The sequence below is a fragment of the Gymnodraco acuticeps genome, unplaced genomic scaffold, assembly GCF_902827175.1.
Source record: "Gymnodraco acuticeps unplaced genomic scaffold, fGymAcu1.1, whole genome shotgun sequence".
In the NCBI taxonomy this organism is placed as follows: Eukaryota; Metazoa; Chordata; class Actinopteri; order Perciformes; family Bathydraconidae; genus Gymnodraco; species Gymnodraco acuticeps.
Genome location: NW_022990502.1, coordinates 2,418,770 through 2,438,649, shown reverse-complemented (window position 1 = coordinate 2,438,649; position 19,880 = coordinate 2,418,770). Strand labels below are relative to the sequence as shown.

General features: G+C 39.2%; 1 protein-coding gene across 1 annotated transcript in view; it reads right to left on the bottom strand.

The window, feature by feature from the left end:
- Window positions 1–9,332: 9,332 nt before the first annotated feature.
- Window positions 9,333–19,880, bottom strand: part of LOC117553031 (CXADR-like membrane protein) — a 101,453-nt gene continuing 90,905 nt past the window's right edge. The window contains 7 exon segments of the mRNA XM_034226782.1: window positions 9,333–11,320; window positions 11,323–11,369; window positions 11,755–11,896; window positions 13,882–14,003; window positions 14,849–15,020; window positions 18,300–18,498; window positions 19,228–19,385. Coding sequence (XP_034082673.1) covers window positions 10,995–11,320; window positions 11,323–11,369; window positions 11,755–11,896; window positions 13,882–14,003; window positions 14,849–15,020; window positions 18,300–18,498; window positions 19,228–19,385 — 1,166 coding nt within the window. The 3' untranslated portion in view covers window positions 9,333–10,994.

Genomic DNA, 19,880 nt, shown 5'->3' with positions numbered 1-19,880 from the left:
GATGCGCTCACAGAGCTCAGCGACCTCTCTCGGCAACTCCAAAAAAGAGAGATGACACTGCCTACAGCAGATAGGCTCTTAACTCGAGAAATACGAGTTTTCGAATCCATGGTCACCATGCCTGGCCCACACATGACTACAGTTCATACAGCTCTAGCTGAGAAGTCCTTCAAGGGTGTTGCCCTGCGTGAGAATGGCAGGCTTGTACAGATTCATGCAGGTCAGTTTTTCCGCAGTATGGTAGAGAATCTGAGACACAGAATGACTTCCACAACCTCCTCTCATGTCAGCACAAGAGAAATCCCATTACATGGCCGGGAGGCCCGGGACAATCAGCTAATCCAGGACATGAAAGTTATCCATCCTGGAAGTTGGCCTGAAGAGGAGTTAGACGTACAGTATGGGGACGTAGAGGTGCTACGTTTGTGCGAAGTGCTGAAAGTGGACAGAAGAGAGACTGTTCAGGGCTTTCGCGAATACAAGGAAACCAGGGCATCCCGTACACCTGCTGCCATGGAGCCTCTACTGAAAGCGGTCCGAACCATCGCTGTCTCCACTAGTGAGTGTGAGCGGGCATTCAGCTGCATGAACGATATCCTTACTGCAAAAAGGAATGCTCTCTCTGTCAGCCGACTGTCCAGCCTGGTTTTCATTAAATGTAATGGACCATCACTAGGACAGTTCAATCCGGAACAGTATGTGAGGTCCTGGCTGGCAAAGGGAAGGAGAAGTGCTGATGAAAGAGCCTGTCCAGCTCCAGCCCCTGATACTGATGTCCCCAAGGCCTTCTGGAGCCTTTTCTAACAATGTGAAGTATATTGCAAAGCAGCTCACCCAGTGAGAAGACTTTTGGCATAATGTGCCGATTTGTACAGATCCTGGAGATAGAAGGACTTCAGACCAACCAGGGAGTTATCTGATCAGCTTGGTGTTCAATGTAACTCTTTACCATGGCTCAGACTTTGTTACTTGCAGTTACAGTTTCTCATTTTAGATTGTGCAAATTTTGCATTTGTTTTTACATGTTCTTTGTTCATGCTCTTTATCATTTTTCTGAGTTGGAAAGTTAGATTGCATCATAGTTCACTTTATACATATTTGTATTCTTCAGTGGTGAAGTATATTGCAAAGCAGCTCAGCCATGTGAGAAGACTTTTGGCACTTTTTCGTTTTTCGTTTTCTGAGTTGGAAAGTTAGATTGCATTCAAAATGTACAGAAATACTTAATTTTGTTAAAGCTTTTTATAAAAAATTCTTCTGACCAGAGCTTTGTTTCCTTGTCATTAATGTTGAACACCACCAGAGGGGCTCTCACCTGAAAGGTCTCTGCTTCATGTGTCTTCAGCAGAAGATCTAGACTTTGATTGCTATATTTTCAGTTAATATTGACCTTACTGAGCTTTAGCCATATCCGCTGCCTATCATAAAAAATGTTAAGTACAGTGAACCTTTCTAAAATATACAGTAGTAAAGAGACAAACCCACCAGCATTATAGTAGCCAAATTCTTGTTTGTGGGCTGTATATATAAAATTGACTTGAAAAAGTTGCTGATTTTAGAGTACTGGCACCTTTTTCATTCCAATTCAAGCACTGGTTTTCACTATAAGTACAACATATTTTTTGGACAGACACTATAATTTACAGTTTTTTACCATATTCAATCTGAATTGTCTTTCAAATAAAAAACTTTGGTATCCCGACAGTGGGGATCTTTCTATTGTTACAGCAAAGGAACAGTGCAGATACATTATTTTAAAAAATAAAGAAAAAAGATTGCAGCATTACAAAATAGTAAAAATATAAAAGTATTAAATGAGCCAATATCAACATTAATCAATTGTAAACAAATACATGTATATTGCACATTGCAGTGTCATTATAATTTTACACGAGCAGTGGTATTGCACAATTGTACCTATTTTCTTAGCAATGCTTACCATACTTCACTGATTAAATGTACCTTCATGTCAGAAGGTGAACAAATGGTGCAATACAGTATCATTAAATGTTTGTTTAAAACAAAATTGCAAAAAGTAATTGCGAGGTACTTTCTAAATATCAAATTATAATCATCTGTTCTAGGACCCCTCTTCGCACACACATGCATATTCAAGCAAACAAATAGGGCTGTAGTACACACACACACACCGTGTGGACGCACAAAACACACTTCAAGAGGCACACAACAGCAGCAGTAAGCACATTTGCATAAACATAAATCATTAACCTACCTTCATTTCCACCGGAGGAGACGTTGAGGGCAGCCATCCCATAAATAAATGCATCAGCTTTAGTGACTGCTGCACACTTGGCACAGCTCAGCAGCACGACATTAAAAATATCTAAGAATCAATGGACTCACTAACTTCCCCTTTAAAATGTTTGGTTGTATTCATATTTTATATAAATGGCCAACCTTTAGAACGGGACAAAGTAAAAGTATAAAATATAACATAATTTCTTTGAAAAGGTAGAATTAATGCCTGAGAGATACTGGGTTTCATTCAATCATAGCATAGAGGTTTAGAACTTAATGAAGACTGTTTTAATGTTTGCTCCAGGGGTGTAGTATATGCCTCAGAGTCCTTATTTTTATTGTTGTAGTTATATCTACTTCTTTTAGATATTTAAGATACGTAACCAGGAGTTGCTCCAGATGGCTCCACATCCACACACTGATGGCACGGCCAACTGTGTGTGAATGTGAGTCTCCCTGAGCAGGTGGCACCTTACATGGCTCTGTGTAAATGTGGGAATGCTGAATTGTTAAAAAACACTTGAAATGGTCACAAGACTGGAAACGTGATATATAAATGCAATCCATTTACCCTTTACTGAGAAAAACTACCGGGGACATGACCTCGGTGTCCTCAGTAATTCCATCTGTTCAATGATACACGCTCCAGCACTCAGTTCCATGATCCACCTGATCGATGTGTTCCACACACTTATGCTGAATCATTACTAATTACTCATCCGGATCGGTAAAATGCAGCTCTTCATAGTTCACTTTTCCTAAAAAAATCCCCCAAATATTTACACAATAGAAGTCAGTGCAGACCAAACATTTCTGATCAACTCTGCTGTGTGATGGTTAACAAGATCTCTTCCTGCACCCTCTTCCTGTTTTATACCATAAATAAACCTTGTGCTGTCCATATCCATCGATCCAGTGTCACATTCAGGTGACGGCAGGGCTGAGGGTTAAATAGTTGCGTGTCTTACTCTTTGAAAGTTGTCATGCAATATGTTAAAATGAGTTTGCTTCGTAATATGATAAAATAATGTTAACACGCATAGTTTGTACATCTGGGGCAGAAGAGACTTGTCTTCCAATGAAGCGACCATGTTCCTCTGTTTAAATAATTACACTGTTTAGAAATCACTACCTGCTGTTGGAGTCCTTTCACCTGGAAACAACTAACATGCTACTTGAAAAAATAAAAGGCTTAATGTGAAGATTACTTCAACGTATTGACTAAGTAAATTATATCTATACTGGCTGTGTTTATTCCAGTTGAAGTATCAATAAAATACCGTCCCTTACAGTTTACTGTAAATATGTCACACTGTAATTCCAACCTGCATGACGTCTTACAGCCTGAGCCGAGAGCCCTGAGGCTCTGTGACACAGAGGAAAGTTTATTGGTCCGGAGCCTTGAACTGCGGCAGGACAGGGACCTAATGAAGCACTGTCTCTTTGGGACAATGATGTTTATGCTGGCAGGAAATCATTCAGATGCTTCTTAAAGAAGGTTTCTCCTTTCAACATTGCTACTGTGAACTGGAACTCATAATCCTGCTCAGAGAAAGAGTCAGTCATGGTTTTATCACGCTGCAGAGGAGGAACACACACCAGGGAGAGGCTGACCAGGATGAAAGCACAGGTGTGAGGGAAGATAGTCGCACACTCAATGATTAAAGAACTTAACGTTCCTTCTTTATCAAGCTGTTAACAGCTAGGAAGCTCTGCACTGAGGGTCTGTCCTCAGGCGGGGATTCATGACTGCTTCCTGTTACTGAAGTAACTCATTCCACTGGCTGAATGAGAAGAAAATGGCTGAACCCAGGAGAACATATCTGCCCTTCATGCTGCCATATTGCTAAATGTCAAAAGGTGACTCATGTACATCCACAGTACCTTATAATAATGAACATTTATACAGCCATATTCATAAATGTAAAAACATTTACCCTTGATATAACCTGATTTATCTTTTAGAAACATTACCACATGTGTTACATTGACCCAAAACATCATCACATATATATAATGTTTTATCTGTGTGTATAACTATTCTTGAGGTTGTGCTTTCTAATTTGAAGACACAACTGTCCTTGTCCATTACATGGTGCAATAGCAGCTCTTCACCACTAGAGACCAACATTGGCTGAACAATGGATATTCAAACTTTAACTCTGGGCAATGAGTATATAACTCAATTTAACAAACCATGGTCAAACAGATGGCTGAAATATCAACACGTTGGAGGGTGTTTAAGTAAACTTTGCAGATAGTTTTTCTGTTGCCTCCTGCATTACGCCCCTTTAACACTCATCAATGTTAGGTCAACAATCAACCTGTCAACATTACCTTGGATACACCATGGATGTATAATAAGAACTGGATACAGCGTGGGAGGCGGGGCCTCGTTCATTCCTGTGAGAGTTGCTCATTGGCGCATGAAGACAAAATGGCCCAACTTTTGAGAGAGCGAAACGTCTCAAAAGTATTCATATAATCCGTTTTTATTGTGCATCCATGGGTAGCCTAAAGGTAAAACTCATGTAGTAGGCTACTGAACACGTCACATGAATGTTCTGGGCGGCGCGTTCATAATGCCGAGGAAAAAAAACTCTCAGAATAACGTTATTAACTTATTTGCACATTTTACAACTTGAGGACCGAATGTTTTTAAGGGCTTTACAAATGTTCATACTGGGTAGTTTATTTAGATTAAAACAAATTATCCAACGATTTACAGACGTCTCTTTCCCAATGTTAGTCAATGGGAAAAAGTGTTTCCGGGCCCAGCGACTGATACGGAAGTGTAGTACCACCGTTTGGCCACAACAAATATTTTCCTCAGAGTCCGGCGCACTTCCTGGGGGCTTGGGATACACATGCAGCTGTTGAATAATGGCCGCCTTTGACCTTAAACCTGAGAGTTCAATATATCAGGTCCTACTGTTGCTTTATGTCATGTTAATGGTTTCATTTTTAATCATTTTTAATCGACAGTGATTTACAGTGAACGTCATACAGTATGTGAAAGATTTATTATTATTTTTTCATAATTCAATTAAGTAATCTACTTTGGATATATATATTAGGGATGCACGATATTGGTTTTTTGAAACCGATACCGATACCGATAACTTCCTGCTTCTCAAGACCGATACCGATACCGCTAACCGATAATAAAAAATGTTTTACGCCACTAATTATTTTAACGCGATTAACGCATGTGTATTTTTTTTCTTCGGGCCGCCCCGTAGTTTCAGAGCGCATCGAGTTTAAAATACCATCTACAAGCTGATGCTGACAGCCCCGCTCCTGTCGCCCGCTTGTGGCAGACCACACTTCCACGCTCACCGGCAGGCACCGACTGGCCATCTGGAGGACCGGGAGGGTGTGTGTATGTGTGGCCCGAGCGAGCGAGAGAGAGACCTTACGTGCATTGTTGTTGTTAGCATCTGGTGCTAGCTAGCTGCGCTAACGGATATACGGAGCTGTTTAAATGAAAACAGAGGAGCGACATTTCGCCACAACTGCGCCGAGCACTTGACAGTGGGACATTGTACGAAAAGTCAGCACACTCAGCACGGATAGTGCGCAACACGATTACAGCGTTCAGGCAGCTCCGGTTCGAGCATATGCCTTGAGTTGCACATAGCTCCAACGCCCATACCACCGACGACATGTTTGTTTACTGTCCTGGCTTCACGGCCGCACACCATTTACGTCACAGCCAGGCATGAGTTAGGGAGCGCTGGATTTGTGAAAAACTCCCCTCTTCCTAAACCACTAATACCACAGTACTGGCAAAATGGGAGGAGCCGAGTGAAAAACAAGCGCCCCTCATCCCAATCCACCCACACCGCAGTATTTTTTTCTTTTTTTTACCCAAAAAATATATTGTATATTATCGGGGCTATTAATACTGGTATCGGGTTTATCGGGATGACGTCATAATTCCTAATATCGGACCGATAATTATCGGGCCGATAATTATCGTGCATCCCTAATATATATATATATATATATATATATATATATATATATATATATATATTTAAAGGAGATGTACTTTTATATAAATGCACTTCTATACATCCGTTTTTAAGAATACAATTTAAGGAAATGTTCAGACGGGATTTTCCAATAGGCCTATATACTTTTTTTTTTAAAAATGTTATAGAAAGAAATAAAGAAAAAAACATAATAACAACAATATACATAAGTCTGCTGTTAGATGAAGGAATACCACTTCAAATAAATGAAGTTTGGCGATATCAGCCTTCTATATCAAAATGTTTCATGTTTGATTATGCCACAAAATTACTTGGTTAGATTTAGGAAAAGGATCAGCAATTACTCAAGTTTTAAGGCATACTGTAGGACCAAGCTATTCAAATTGCCTTCCGGTTTCACACAGGTTTTTATTGGTTAAATTCCTTTGTCTTTAGAGAATAAGCAGAATAGAGCCCTTTCACAGCTTCTTCTTAGATGCATTACCCTTTGAATCTGTGTCTCAGTGGAGCAGTATGGTTTATATAGCTGGGTGGGGTAAAAATCTAACAAAGATTAAATTGTTTGACCAAGAAAAAAACTAGGTCCATGTACAGTATAGTCTTTAAGATGCAGTTGAAATCTCTGGATGAAACTCAGTAGACCTGCAGTTAAAAGTGTCTCACTATTCAACACTCATCATCAAGTTCAACATTGAATGTCACTCTCAAATGATTGAGTAATTATGGCCAACTTTAATATTCAAGATTTACATGTGGTAATCTGAGTTCAACAGGGCAATTTCCTGTCGTATTCCATCCTGCAGTATTATGTAGGCCTACTCTTATGTAGAAGCATCCATTAATACAGCACAGAGCTGCATGGCTGCTTCTGATAAAACCACGACAGTTTCTCTCACTGCACAGGACTGTTGCTTCCAGTCCAGTAGAAATGCCCATTCAAAAACAAGTCATTGGGAAATTGCTTATTGTCAGAGTATCCTGCCATCCAGAGAAGACCATTCCTGTTAAAAGATGCTGCTACATCAAACTAGCCCACATTAATCATTTCCAGGATGCTGAAGAGCAGTCAGAATGTATTTTATTTCCATCCAACCATTTGTTTAGGCCCAGTTATTGTCTGATAAGCAGAGCAAGCTCCCTTATTTAATAGTAGCTACTTAAAAACACAAACTAGGCAGACTGTTAAAAGGAAAAGTGTGTTGTTGTGCCAGGAATAAAGACAGTAACTCTCTGTGTATCCCCATTCAAAGTTTTATTTTTTATAAAAGAACAAAAGAAACAAAAAAACAGTTTCTGTACAAATATTACTCTTTCACCCAAGCAGAGGACTATATAAATGGCTTTTTTATTCAAGCCCACATCAAAATAAAAGCATGATATTAATATCATAAGAGACAGGGTCCCCTCTCCTGCGGTGTGTTCACTGTACAGTGAGGACTTTCATATTTACATAAATAAGTTTCAAGAGGGTACAAAGAACTGTGTGGTGAATGCATACAATAAACAAATCCAGAAATGGAAACCAAAAAATATAGATTTATGAATTTACAGATGAAATTCTATGACCATTATAATTTATATCTAAAGGAGTATCATTTATATTCTATATAAGCATTGAGGCAACAAAATAATACAATTCTTCCTATAGTTTAGTATCTGTAACATGCATATAACCATCATTCCTCAGCTTTTATTGGTGGATTTTACCCCATAGATTTCTAATAACTTTACATTGTATGTATCGTAGGGGCCCCGGAGGCCCCATTGCATTGATAATGGTGCTTCTTTTCAGTTAAAAGGGACATGAGCCTGTAGGTTTTCAACAGAACAAAAGACTATCTCTGAAAATGTGACGAATTCCTAACCTGAAGGACAAAAAGAGAGAAGTTGAAAAAGTTTAATCTGCCGGACCCCTGCACAGCTAAATGTAGGATTGTCTGTTTGTGAAAAGACATATACAGTAAATAGTCATACACATCCCCCTAATATAACATCAAACAGGTGTGTGGGGGGGTTCTGGGGCCATTCAACCCTCTGACAAGCCGTTCTGATGGAGTGTACTGGCCCCTTAACAAGTATAATTGTAGATAAGCAAAATAATATCCACAGAGACAAATTGGCATCTCTATCTAGCTTCCTTTTAATGGCCGATGTCTGGAGTGATGAGTTGGAGTTTATCCAGTTAGGATGACACATCTTATTCTTGCTAGGTTTTATCCAAATGTGGTACTCCCAGTACTTCACTAAATGTGTGTTGATAGGGAAAGATGGAAATAATACCTCCTTGAAGGTCTATGAAAAGTAGATAAAAAGTATTATTTCTGTGTGAATATCCTTGAAACTTTAAAAGAGCTAACACAGCCTCCAGTTCAGGCTTCCAGTTGTTGATGTATGTGTGTATGAATATGTTGAGTACAATTACAAAATATTCTGTGAAATAGAAGTGATGTACATCCGTTTCATCCAATGATATTTTTCTGCTTTTGAGGTGTTTAACTTCAGTGAATGCAATCCTTAGGCTATGGAAAAAGGCTTTTTTTGTTCCTAAATATTGATTGAATTGCTTTCTCACAAAAAAAGCTAATGTTTAATCTAAACTTTACTGAATGCAGTGGAATGTTATACATACTTTCAGTGATCACATGCACTGAAGTTGGAAAAAGCAGTAGACGCTACTAAAAGCAGTATTCCTATGCTCATCAGTCTTCAGGTGGGCTACGTTTAAACAATCACTCTCCAGTCAGAGGTGTGGTAACACCAGCATAGTCTGATATTAGGTCAAATGGAATCATACGTGTCTAAGGCCCCGTCCACACAGAGACGAAACAGGTGTTATCCGCTATAGTTCTTTATCGTATGGACGGTTCGTCCACACGAGGCCGTAACGGAACCGCGGAAACGGAGCCCTCAAACGATAATGCATCCCAAAGTGGGAAGGTCTGGTAACGTAACGCTTGCGGCACCGTGTGTACCGCACCACACGATCATAGCCCCGCCTCTCCCCACCTCTCCTGCCTTCACCCCCACGTCATGCTGATGCGTTTCACAACAACAATGGCTGGATCACAGGGGTTGCGTTCGTGCTCCAGGACGCTTTTAGTGGCAACATTTACAAGCCGTGTGGACGGGGCCTAAATCATTGGACAATAACTTTGGCTTTGGAACTCTACAGTTACAAAGCTCTGTCTTGGATGAAGCTTATCTATAACTTCCCCCACCATGCAAAATAATCAAGAACAGCGTCATGGGAGAAGAGCAAGAAGGTGGTGAGAATCACAAGACTATTGAAAGGGGAAAAGGGATAAAGGCAGATTACGTATTGAAGGGAAGGAATGTGATTGAAGAATGAGGAACGGAGAAGGATCAGTATTGTCCCTCTGCTGAATGGAAGATGAGGCACAAGGGCAGGATATATATATTCTATGTGCGGCTGTCTGTCTGCGGGCTGTGGCTGGTATGAAGGAGGTCAGATATAAATGGAGCTCTCCCAGCTAACGTACATTAACTGATTAGTGTTATCCTCCCTGTGAAGGATTTGCAATGTACTGTCAAAAGAACTGTTTGATCATCACAACGAGCATGGACATGACCAAAGGCACTCTTTAGAGATCATTATTTTAGTTATGTATTTAGAGTGCTCAAGGTAATTTACTCTCAATATAAATGATTCAATGAGTGATATAATACTCAACTGAATTCAAAGCAAACATTTTAACATGGGACTAACTTAATGCTGAGAAAAAACACTGTATATAACACATATCATATAGCATCACATTCATACAGTTTTCTACTCTTGGATTAAAAAAGAAGGTATACTTCACACAAAAATGAGCAAATAAAACATAAACCATCACAATGTGGCACTTTCACAGTCAGGCCTTTACCTAACCCTGTAACAATCAAAAATATAAGTGCTCAATGATCCTGAACATTGACTTCCCCCCAAAAAACTCACACACTTCTCTGACTCTCTCTGACATGGATGGTATGAATAGTGTCCCATATTAATCTACACTTAAACTACACTGAAACTGGGAGATGTGCACAAGTACATGATTCATCAGAGGAGGCGGTGAAGTAGGGAATCATTTATGTCCTTACTACAATATGTGTCACATGTATGGATGGATATATGAAATGTCCACATAAAGTCTGTTTATACAATCAGAGACATTCATCCGGTTTATATACTGTAACAAGGTACGGTTAAACTACTTTCATCAGTTCAGTCACTTGCAACAGGTGTAAAGTGGTGTATTGTATGTAAGAAGGTCTTCAAGGTTGTTCCTTTTTTTCTATTCCCTTTGGAACTAACCTTGTCATGTGTATCTGTGAGTAGTTGACTGCAAAAAGAATGAAGTAGTAATCTAATAATTTCATCAAATGTCACTCTGGCTCACGGTTTTGACTTCACCTTATTTCATTAACTCATCCCATTTGTTCGTGGTTCGATCCTCTAATTTAATAAGAAACCAACTGCTGCTTCAGTTTCAATACCTTCTTGTCTTTTAAAACCACAGTCCATAAAACAGTACCTTCATCACAGTTCCCACTTGTTCCTATGTCATTAGTGTAAAGCAGAGATTCTTCAAGAGTTAAATTGCTGAAAGTATCCACCAGAAAGCAAACGGTGAGAATTAATCTAAATAATATAATTATGAGAGTCTAACTCTTGGGTTCAGCTAGTGGCAGTGTCCTGAGGCTGCCATGGTCTTTTCTTATGTGTCACATCTTCTACACAGTCTGGAAGGCCTTGCTTTGGGCAGGGATCATGACAGGAGTGGCCCCCATGCGGCTCAGGTTTGCAGGACTCAGTTTAGGGGGGAGGCTGGGCTTGCTGTTGGAGGTAGAAATGGAGGTTGGTGTTGAACGGGGTTCGGGAGTCTTGAGAACGGACTGAGTGTAGCCAGGTGGAGACTGTGGGAAGTTTGAGGCATGGCAGTTTTCTTTGAGCGCCGCCACAGCAGGAACACAGGCTCGCTGGCCTCGGAGCCCCATGTTGTGCACCATGGACTGAGTGGAGGAGGTGCCTGAGCGAGAGCTGCCAGAGCGGGATGAGACAGGGAGTTGGGCTTCACCAGTTTGGCTTTGGGAGCCTCTGCATCCTCCCTGAAATGACCACATGGTTGCATGATTTCCAGTTATCACATGCACAATCTCAAGTTATGTATTTACTACTCAGATGAAGACAATAGCAGTTTGTTTGCTTTCAACCCTCTTTTGGCTGGCTACATTAGATGGGGAGAGACCCACAGCAGCCTGCATTATTCATCCGGACACTTGCAAATTGCTAACAGTGATGGCTAAGGTTGTGTATGCAAACAAATAAGTAACTAATTGAAAACTAATTATGTTTTAACAAATGGTGCTAACATTTCATGCAGCATTTAGGGAATCATCTCCATGAAGTTCTGGTTGCCCACTTTTGGAACATGGTCAGTCGGACACTTCACTACTCCAGAAGTACTTTGATGATAGTGCTAAAAGAGTATACCTGATTTCATTTGGGGTCTCTTCTTCTTCATATTTCTTGTTATCCTTTTTTCGGAACACCAACCAGATGATGAGGATGATTAGGAGGACCCCAAAAGACACGCCAACCACCGCCCCTGCTACCACACCCATTCCCCTTACATCTACACACATAGCATCACACAAAACACACACAGACAGAAAGTTCGATTAGAAAGAGTATACTGACATTAGGCCTAGAAGGAAAATTGATATTTATATATCTGCCTTGTATAAATAATGCTTGCAATCGTTCTGTGTTGCTATATTTACAGTACAGATCTAACCAAGGCATTTGATACACTAAATGGGCCCATGTTAACTAACTTCCTGAATAAGGTTGGAACCAGTTGTAAAGTTGCTAGTTGTTTTCAGAGTTGTTTAACTGATTACATGAAATTTGATCGGTTTGGTTTCTGATCCTGTTGTGATACAGAAGGGGGTTCCCCAAGGATCTATCGTGGGGCATCTAGTTTTTCCATAATGCATACATATTTGTGTCTACATAAAACACTCAATGTAGCATATGTATTCTGATGATACAGTGCCACATTGCAGCATGCTTTGAATAATTTGAAACTGCTTTAATGCAAACTAAATTAATGCTATGTTAATTTTTTACACCTAGGAATACTAAGGAATATTCCCTCTCTATTAGCACCCTACATTTAAGACAGGAATAAACCTGTAATCAGACTACAGTGATAGCATTTAAAGAATTGCTTGTCACACTACTTTGACTTTACTTTACCCTCTTTCTCATGCTGCTTGTGATATATGTTAAACTCATTCTACAGGATTTATCACTGTCCATTGGTTGGATGGTCTTTACTTACTACGCACAGGTCTTTTTACTACGCACAGGATGCAACACATCATTAGTAAAGGCTATTTTGGGCAGGTTATTAATTCACATTACAAACGAAATACCTATGATCTTCAATCCAATAAATGGCTGAGCTTGAAAGTTCTATGTGTGGACTGACAACGAAGAAGGGGTCTTCCTTAGCCCCTTGTCTCAGAATGACCTCCAGGATACACTCACACTAGAAACCCTCATCTCTCTGGACACTTTTAAGTGAAGGTTGGCTGAGGTTTTTGTCACAGTGTTCTTGTTCTCTTCTTAATGCATTATCTATGCATGTGAAATGTTTTACTTTTCTGTCTTCTTCGTCAGATCGCTATTGTAAGAGAGATTTTATCAAAATCAGTTTTGTTGTTCAGGTCCTAAACTTTTAAATAATCCTTTTTTCCCAGAATTGTAAAAAGCAGAAACAGATTGGACCTCATGTCCCAATAAATACACTTTATTTGCTGGTGCTTTACTTCCTGACATCCCGCCTTTAGAGGTCTTTGGGCTTAGTGTCGTGCCACTTGGGGTAAACTGGTGATTGAGTTGGTGATTGATGGATCTAATCAATAGTGAGGGCAGTAAGTCATGCAGGTGACAGCAGCAGTTTGCAATATAGCTGTTGTTTATGGCGAGTGGTCGCCAGTCGTATACAGTACTATATTTACAAGACTACCCTTGAGGGTCCTAAAATGATAAAAAAAAGTCCTTTTGTAAGATATTGTTAGATTAGAGCGTGTTCAAAACAAACCCGCTATTTTCTTAAATAGGATTTAATCAGGTTTGCTGATTAAATCCTATTTGATCCATCCAAAACAATCTTGGATTTTACATTCCATTGATTATTTCAGTAGCTTTGATCAGTTTACCATTGTTAAAGTTATTATTGTCTATGGGGTTTCAGATTAATTTCAGTCTATAAACTAAAACTAAATATTTGTGAGGTATTTTAAATGATTTATTTATGTCTTTCCCTGGTCTTTCTTGACAATAAGAAAAAAATATCCTCGCCCTTATTTTTGAAATGTCATTGTAAGTACGACTAAATATGGTGGGGCGTAAAGTTTACAGTGCTTCCAAAACCTGACTTTTAGTCAGCTACACATTGATTTGGTGAAATTGCAGGTGATCATCATTTGTAAAAATCATTTGTTGGTTTTCAGATGCTGGGTGAACAATGGGTGTGAAAGCTGCATCCTTTTCTGAATGCACATTTGTGGATGTATTGTTGTTTCAGTGTTCACTAGGGTTTCCACTCACAGTGCAGCTTGACCTCCACCGTGCAGCTGTCTTCTCCCACATCGTTGCTGGCCGTGCACTTGTAGACCCCGGTGCTCTCCTTCGTCAAGTTCTTCAACGTCACAATCTCTGGGTTTTCAAATCTGATTGTACCAAAAAGGGAAAAAAAAGTATTCATGGCGTGTATTCATTTCCTGGTCTAAAACACTGAATGTGTTTTGAATATAATGCTTATTGAGTTAACAGAGCTGTCTGACTGATTCTGACTGGTTTTGTCCCCTTTTGAAGATATATACTGTATGTTAATGACTAGCCAGAAGAACCATCAATTCAAAAAGAAAAAAATGAGGGGACAGAACCTCTATTTAACCTATAACAGTTGACTGCCCGAGTCAGCAGAAAAAGCAATAAAGTCAAAGAGCTGAAATATGTCCGCACAGTCTAGCGATCTCAAACTGAATCCCTGTCCACCAGTGTTTCTGCCTTCAAAGCTGATAAAGAGACACTCCACACTCAGCTGATAAATCACAACCGTTTCACTACTACAAATCTGTCACATTGCCTAGTGTTCTCTCTTTCTTTTTATTTTTTGCTGAAGCATTTAGTTTGGATTGAACTCTGAGATTTTAAACAATGCAAAATGAAATACAATTTCTGTTACAAAAAATACATTCCAGAAATAATATGAATGTTAAGGTAGTTCAAGTGCTGGCTTATAGCAAACCAGGGCTGTACCAATATATTTCCCCAACATTTCTGGCATGTATGTTTGTTTATTTAATTTTTGTAGTATTGTGTGGTCAGTAGTTTATTGTGTGTAAAATGTATGTGTTTTGATGTTGTGCATTCCTATATTATACATTTAAAAGCCCAACTTGGTACAGGAGTTGAAAATAGAATAAAAACTGTCTGTGGTTGACATTACAGAGCTGCTGCACATTGTCCAAATCAAAATACCGTCAAATAGAACCTACAGACGTGTGAGCACTTACCCACTAGGGCCATTGAAGGCAGCTTCCCACCATATTTGCCCTTGTCCATAACCCTCTCCCATTTGTAGTGGAGGGGATCAGAGCCGTCCGCAGACTTGCAGCTCATCTTGACATCCCCCCCCTCCAACAGTTTCCCCTCCATCCAGCACCGCGGCTTGGACGGCTTTACTGCGGAGAGACAATCAGATACAAGCACAGATATTCTTACACAATGTCTCCTCAGCTCGTTTTCCAAACAAGATTGGTGCTCTCCACAGGGGGCTGAAGCATAATGAGACTATGTAAATGGAGATTTGTGTTTTATTAGATTTGTGTTGCACTCCATCCTATTATGTTTGATGCTCGATTTATACTTGGACTTCTGTTCATAGTGGGAAATACATAATTAATTAGTCCTGTTAGCCATAGAGGGCTTCCCTCAGCTGATCAGTCCCAAATACGATAAGATAAGATAAGATGGACCTTTATTAATCCCCGTGGGGGAATTCAGTTGTACAAGCAGCAACAAGTAAGCATGAACAACAGGACAGCAAAGATTCACACAGATTAATACAATCAAAAATAAAATCAAGAAAACAAATTAAAATAATAATGATAATAATAATAAAAGACTATGAAATAGGAGATGAGTTAAAATAACTGTCAGCATATATACATATTTGGTCATATAAATTATGAAGTACGAAATGAGTTAAAGTGACAAGTGAAAAGTGACATCTACACATATAGTGACATATCTATCTACATATTTGGTCTACTACTAATATATTAACATGGGTTGTGGAAACAGTGTATATTTATGTCCAGTGATTTATTTTTATTTTTTTTTTACATTATTGACCCCTTGTTGTGCAGCCTGATGGCTACAGGCACAAAGGACTGTCCGAGGCGCTTGGTGCTGTGTCGTGGAGGGATGAGTCTGTGGCTGAACGTACTCTTCATCTTCACTAATACGATCTTCAGTGTTGACATCAAGAGGTTGTTACCTAATAATGTTGGTCTCAAAGTGGAACTTACGGTAGTTTTCTCCAACGTGTCAAGGCAACATGGGTAGCATTGGAGGTCTTACCATCATTCTTTTTTGTAGCGTTTTATTGTTGAGTTAAGTGAATACATCTGAGCAATGTTGCAGTGGTGAGGAATTCAGAATCAGAGGGGCTTTGCTTGTGACAAGGACAACAATAAAGGATGTTTTACAAGTCCATTTACAGCAGTGGAATTTGAGATAGGTCAGGTGGTTCAGAGGACTTACAGTACAAACTGTATATGTACCAGTGAAGCATTGAGGTTGAATTCATTGTAAAGGATAGTTGATTTGCTGCTGCCCCTCGGGATCATGTGATTATTCCCTGTAAATGCAGTAAAGTCTGCTCTATTTGAACTGTGTTTGTTTACTTTCTCTTAAAAAGGACTACAACTGTGGCTGGGCCATATGACATATATCTTCTTTTACGATATAGGGAATTAAACAATTTACAGTATATCACAATATAGCATTTTTTCAGGTAACTCATTTATTAGTGACTTTATAGACAAATAATTTGTAAATGTAGCCCTAGTCTAGAAACGAAAATGAAAATGATATGTATGATAGACATTTCTATATGGTTTTGACAATATGATGTGTACAGTATGATTTCATATTACGCAGCCCTAACCAAGACCAACTATTTGTTTCTAGAAAGTATCTTTCAGACAGACAGTTCATATAAACTCACGATGCACCAAGCAGCACATTTCATCTAGTTCTTAAAAATGATGATTTTCAAGATTTTCTTGAAGTGACTATAACATGAAATCATAACTAACCGGCAGGACAAAAAGAAGGTGTTAGCATCAACAAGTGGTTGTGGATAAAAAAAAGAGAGAGGGGAGATTTCCCTTCAGGGAGGGCGGCTCTATTGTGGAACTTTCTGACCTTGTGTGATTGCAGTCAACCATTTGAATCTTGAGCTGTTGTGACATATTCAGGATGAGAGCGAGACCTGCGACAGCCTCTCAGAACAGTGTTGTTGGCTTTCTTTGCCTTCAGTGCATCACACTTCATCTGCTCATACACAAGAAAACCCACTCTGACAATTCCAATATTCAATCAGCAAAGCGATTTCATTGGCTGTCACCTGCGTCACTGCTCCAATGTTAATCTGACTGCTAGAATGTACTGCAGCTGTGAGTGTCTGAATCACGTTTAATATATAGGAAGCAGATTTGAATTAAAGCACTGCAGACACGGCTGAACTTAATACAAATGCCTTTAGTGCTTTAGTAACTTTTTCCATTTAAAAAAGGATGTACTGTGGGGTGGAATGGCTCTGCTGTGAGAAGTGACTTGATGTATAATGTGTGAAGGTTAAGCTGCCTCTGGGAAACGCAGACTGGAAGGGGATGCAATAAATAATTTAAAAAGGGATAGCAGGACAATCTGCTGGGGTTTGTTTATTCCAGTGATGTATTGGATAGTAAAGATGTTTTCTCTTCTTATGGAACTGTATGCATTATAGATGTACTGCGATCTTTTTCAGATTTAATACCAACAGTTTGTGCAATCAATGAGAGGCCGCTGATTGAGGAAGGGTTCTCCCCACAGGATGCTGCACTCAAAGAAACACAACGTGAGCAGATCATATGTGTACAGAACAACAAGCTGATTATAATACTCTGACATGCCTATGCAGTGTGTGGGATTAAACCACTGCCCCTCTGATTGATAGATTAGCGATCAACCCTCTGTGCCACCACATACACAGAATGTATATTTTACATAGGTAAAGGTAGAATGTAAAAAAAGTACATTTACTTAGTTGAGTACAATTTTGATACTTTATTTACGAATTTCCACGTTATCCTACTTTATTATTTTCTCCACTACATTTCTATAGCCTTAGCTTTAGTTACTCATTACTTTCCAGGTTCAGATTATAAACTAATACATAATATAAATAAAATCATAAAATAACCAGCAGAATTGTATAAAGTAATACAAATTAGCTCCACGTTTACCAACTGCGATTAACACATTTATGCATCAATATTCATATTCCAGTGATTTAATATATGTGATTCTAAAATGGGCTATATACTGTAGGTACATAAGTATATATCTTGATGCCAAAACTTTTACTTAATTAAGATTTTGAATGCAAAAGCTTTACTTGTTTCAGAGTATTTTTACAATTGAGTGTCATAACTTTCACTTAAGTAAAGAATCTGAGCACTTCTTCCATCTTTAGTTCTTTCAAAGATAGATGAGAGTGTCACAGGCCAAATCATCATCTACTGTATACTCCAAATCACATACTTTGGTCTATCGGAATACTTCATGTACTACATGTACATGTGCTACACTACATTTAACGCTGTGATTCTAAGAGCTTTCTCCAGTGGCCTAGTGTTGTTCTGTGTTCTCACACCCTTTTTCTCATTTAATGGAAGCTGTCTGACACGTACCCAGCACTATGAGGCTGATGGTGCTCCAGTGGTACTGAGCTCCGGTCTTCACTTTGCAGCTGTACTCTCCTGAGTCTATGAGGGACAGGTCGCTGATCACCAGGGACGCGTCCCCCTTTAAGTACTCTCCAGCGAAGGATACCCGGCTGCGCTCCACCTCATTGGGGTCGAACACCCGTCCAGCGAAGAAGGTGATCACCTGGTGGGGGGAGGGAGGGGGGAGGGAGGGAGGGGGGAGGGGGGGAAATAATGGGACAAATATGGTGACTTTCTGCAAATGTGTGTATATTTTTTGCTCAAAACTAATTAACACACAAAACAATTACAGAAATGGTTCAGAATTCTACCAATGTCATGGTTATTCTAAAAAAGTGATGTTTAAAAGAATAACTTTTTTTAAATTTCGAATTGAAAAAATATTTGTTTTTGTTTGTTTATTTTTTAAATACAGATAACAAATAATCAGAAGGTGCTGCTAGTTTTAGATTTGTATAAAGCTAGCTGTTGCTATCTTTAGCAATTTAGCAGCTACCTTTCACTTGAACTGCTGATGACAAGTAATTCTCAAGTACTATTCTCAATAAAAGTAAAATAAATGTTTAGGAATTTAACACCCACGGAATACACACATGTATTCTCCCTTTGAGAGTTAATAAGAAATATGTTCTTGTTTCTTTCTTATGTTTCTTTCATATTTATTTTAAGAGGTGTAGTAGATTTGAGTAATTGGATTACTCACACATTTTAGGAGCTAGGCTTTCTGCCCTTCTACTTCAACTAACTTTGTTTTACTGTAACATGACTGTAGATATCAACAATGAATTACTTTAATACACAATTTAAAAAACCTACATCAATGGCACAACCATTTTTTATATGGATTTCCAAACTACAGATTCCATTCTTTCAACTTTGGACAGACACTCACCACTCTCTGCCTGTTGGTGGGCTTGAGCAGCAGCCACTCAATATCCAGCGTGGGGTCGTCCCCCACCCAGAACTGATGGTGGCAGGGCAGCGTGGCGTTGTCCCCAACTACCCTCTTCATCTCCGTCTGGGCGCATGTCCCCAGCACACCCAGCAGAACTGCAGAGAGACCAACACAAGATTAATGTTCACTGCATCAGATACAGTATAGAACGTCAATTCATCAGTATTCATCAAGTATTCATCAGACAACAAACAGCACAACACAGTTCTGGGTTTTTAAATTCTCAAATGAAAAATATTTTTGACTAAAGCAGTCACTTTGAAACTAGCAATGGAAATGTCTGAGCTCATGAGTTGCTCTTGAAGGCCACATCATAGGAATTTTCAATTTGCAGCAAATCAGCACTGTTCTCTTTCACACCAACACACATGTAACAGACATTTTGTTATTGTAAAAGTACATTTAGTTTTAAGCTGTGCTATTGATATTGAAAAGTAAATATAATCTAATACTATAATATGTTTGAGCAAGTGCAGATCTCACTCGGTGTTTCTTCTTCCCTCTCCCACACAAAGAAGAGTTGACTCCAACTCAATTGTCTCTTTAGAATCCAGTACAGTCAGGGCAGCCAAGATAACAGAAACAGAGTC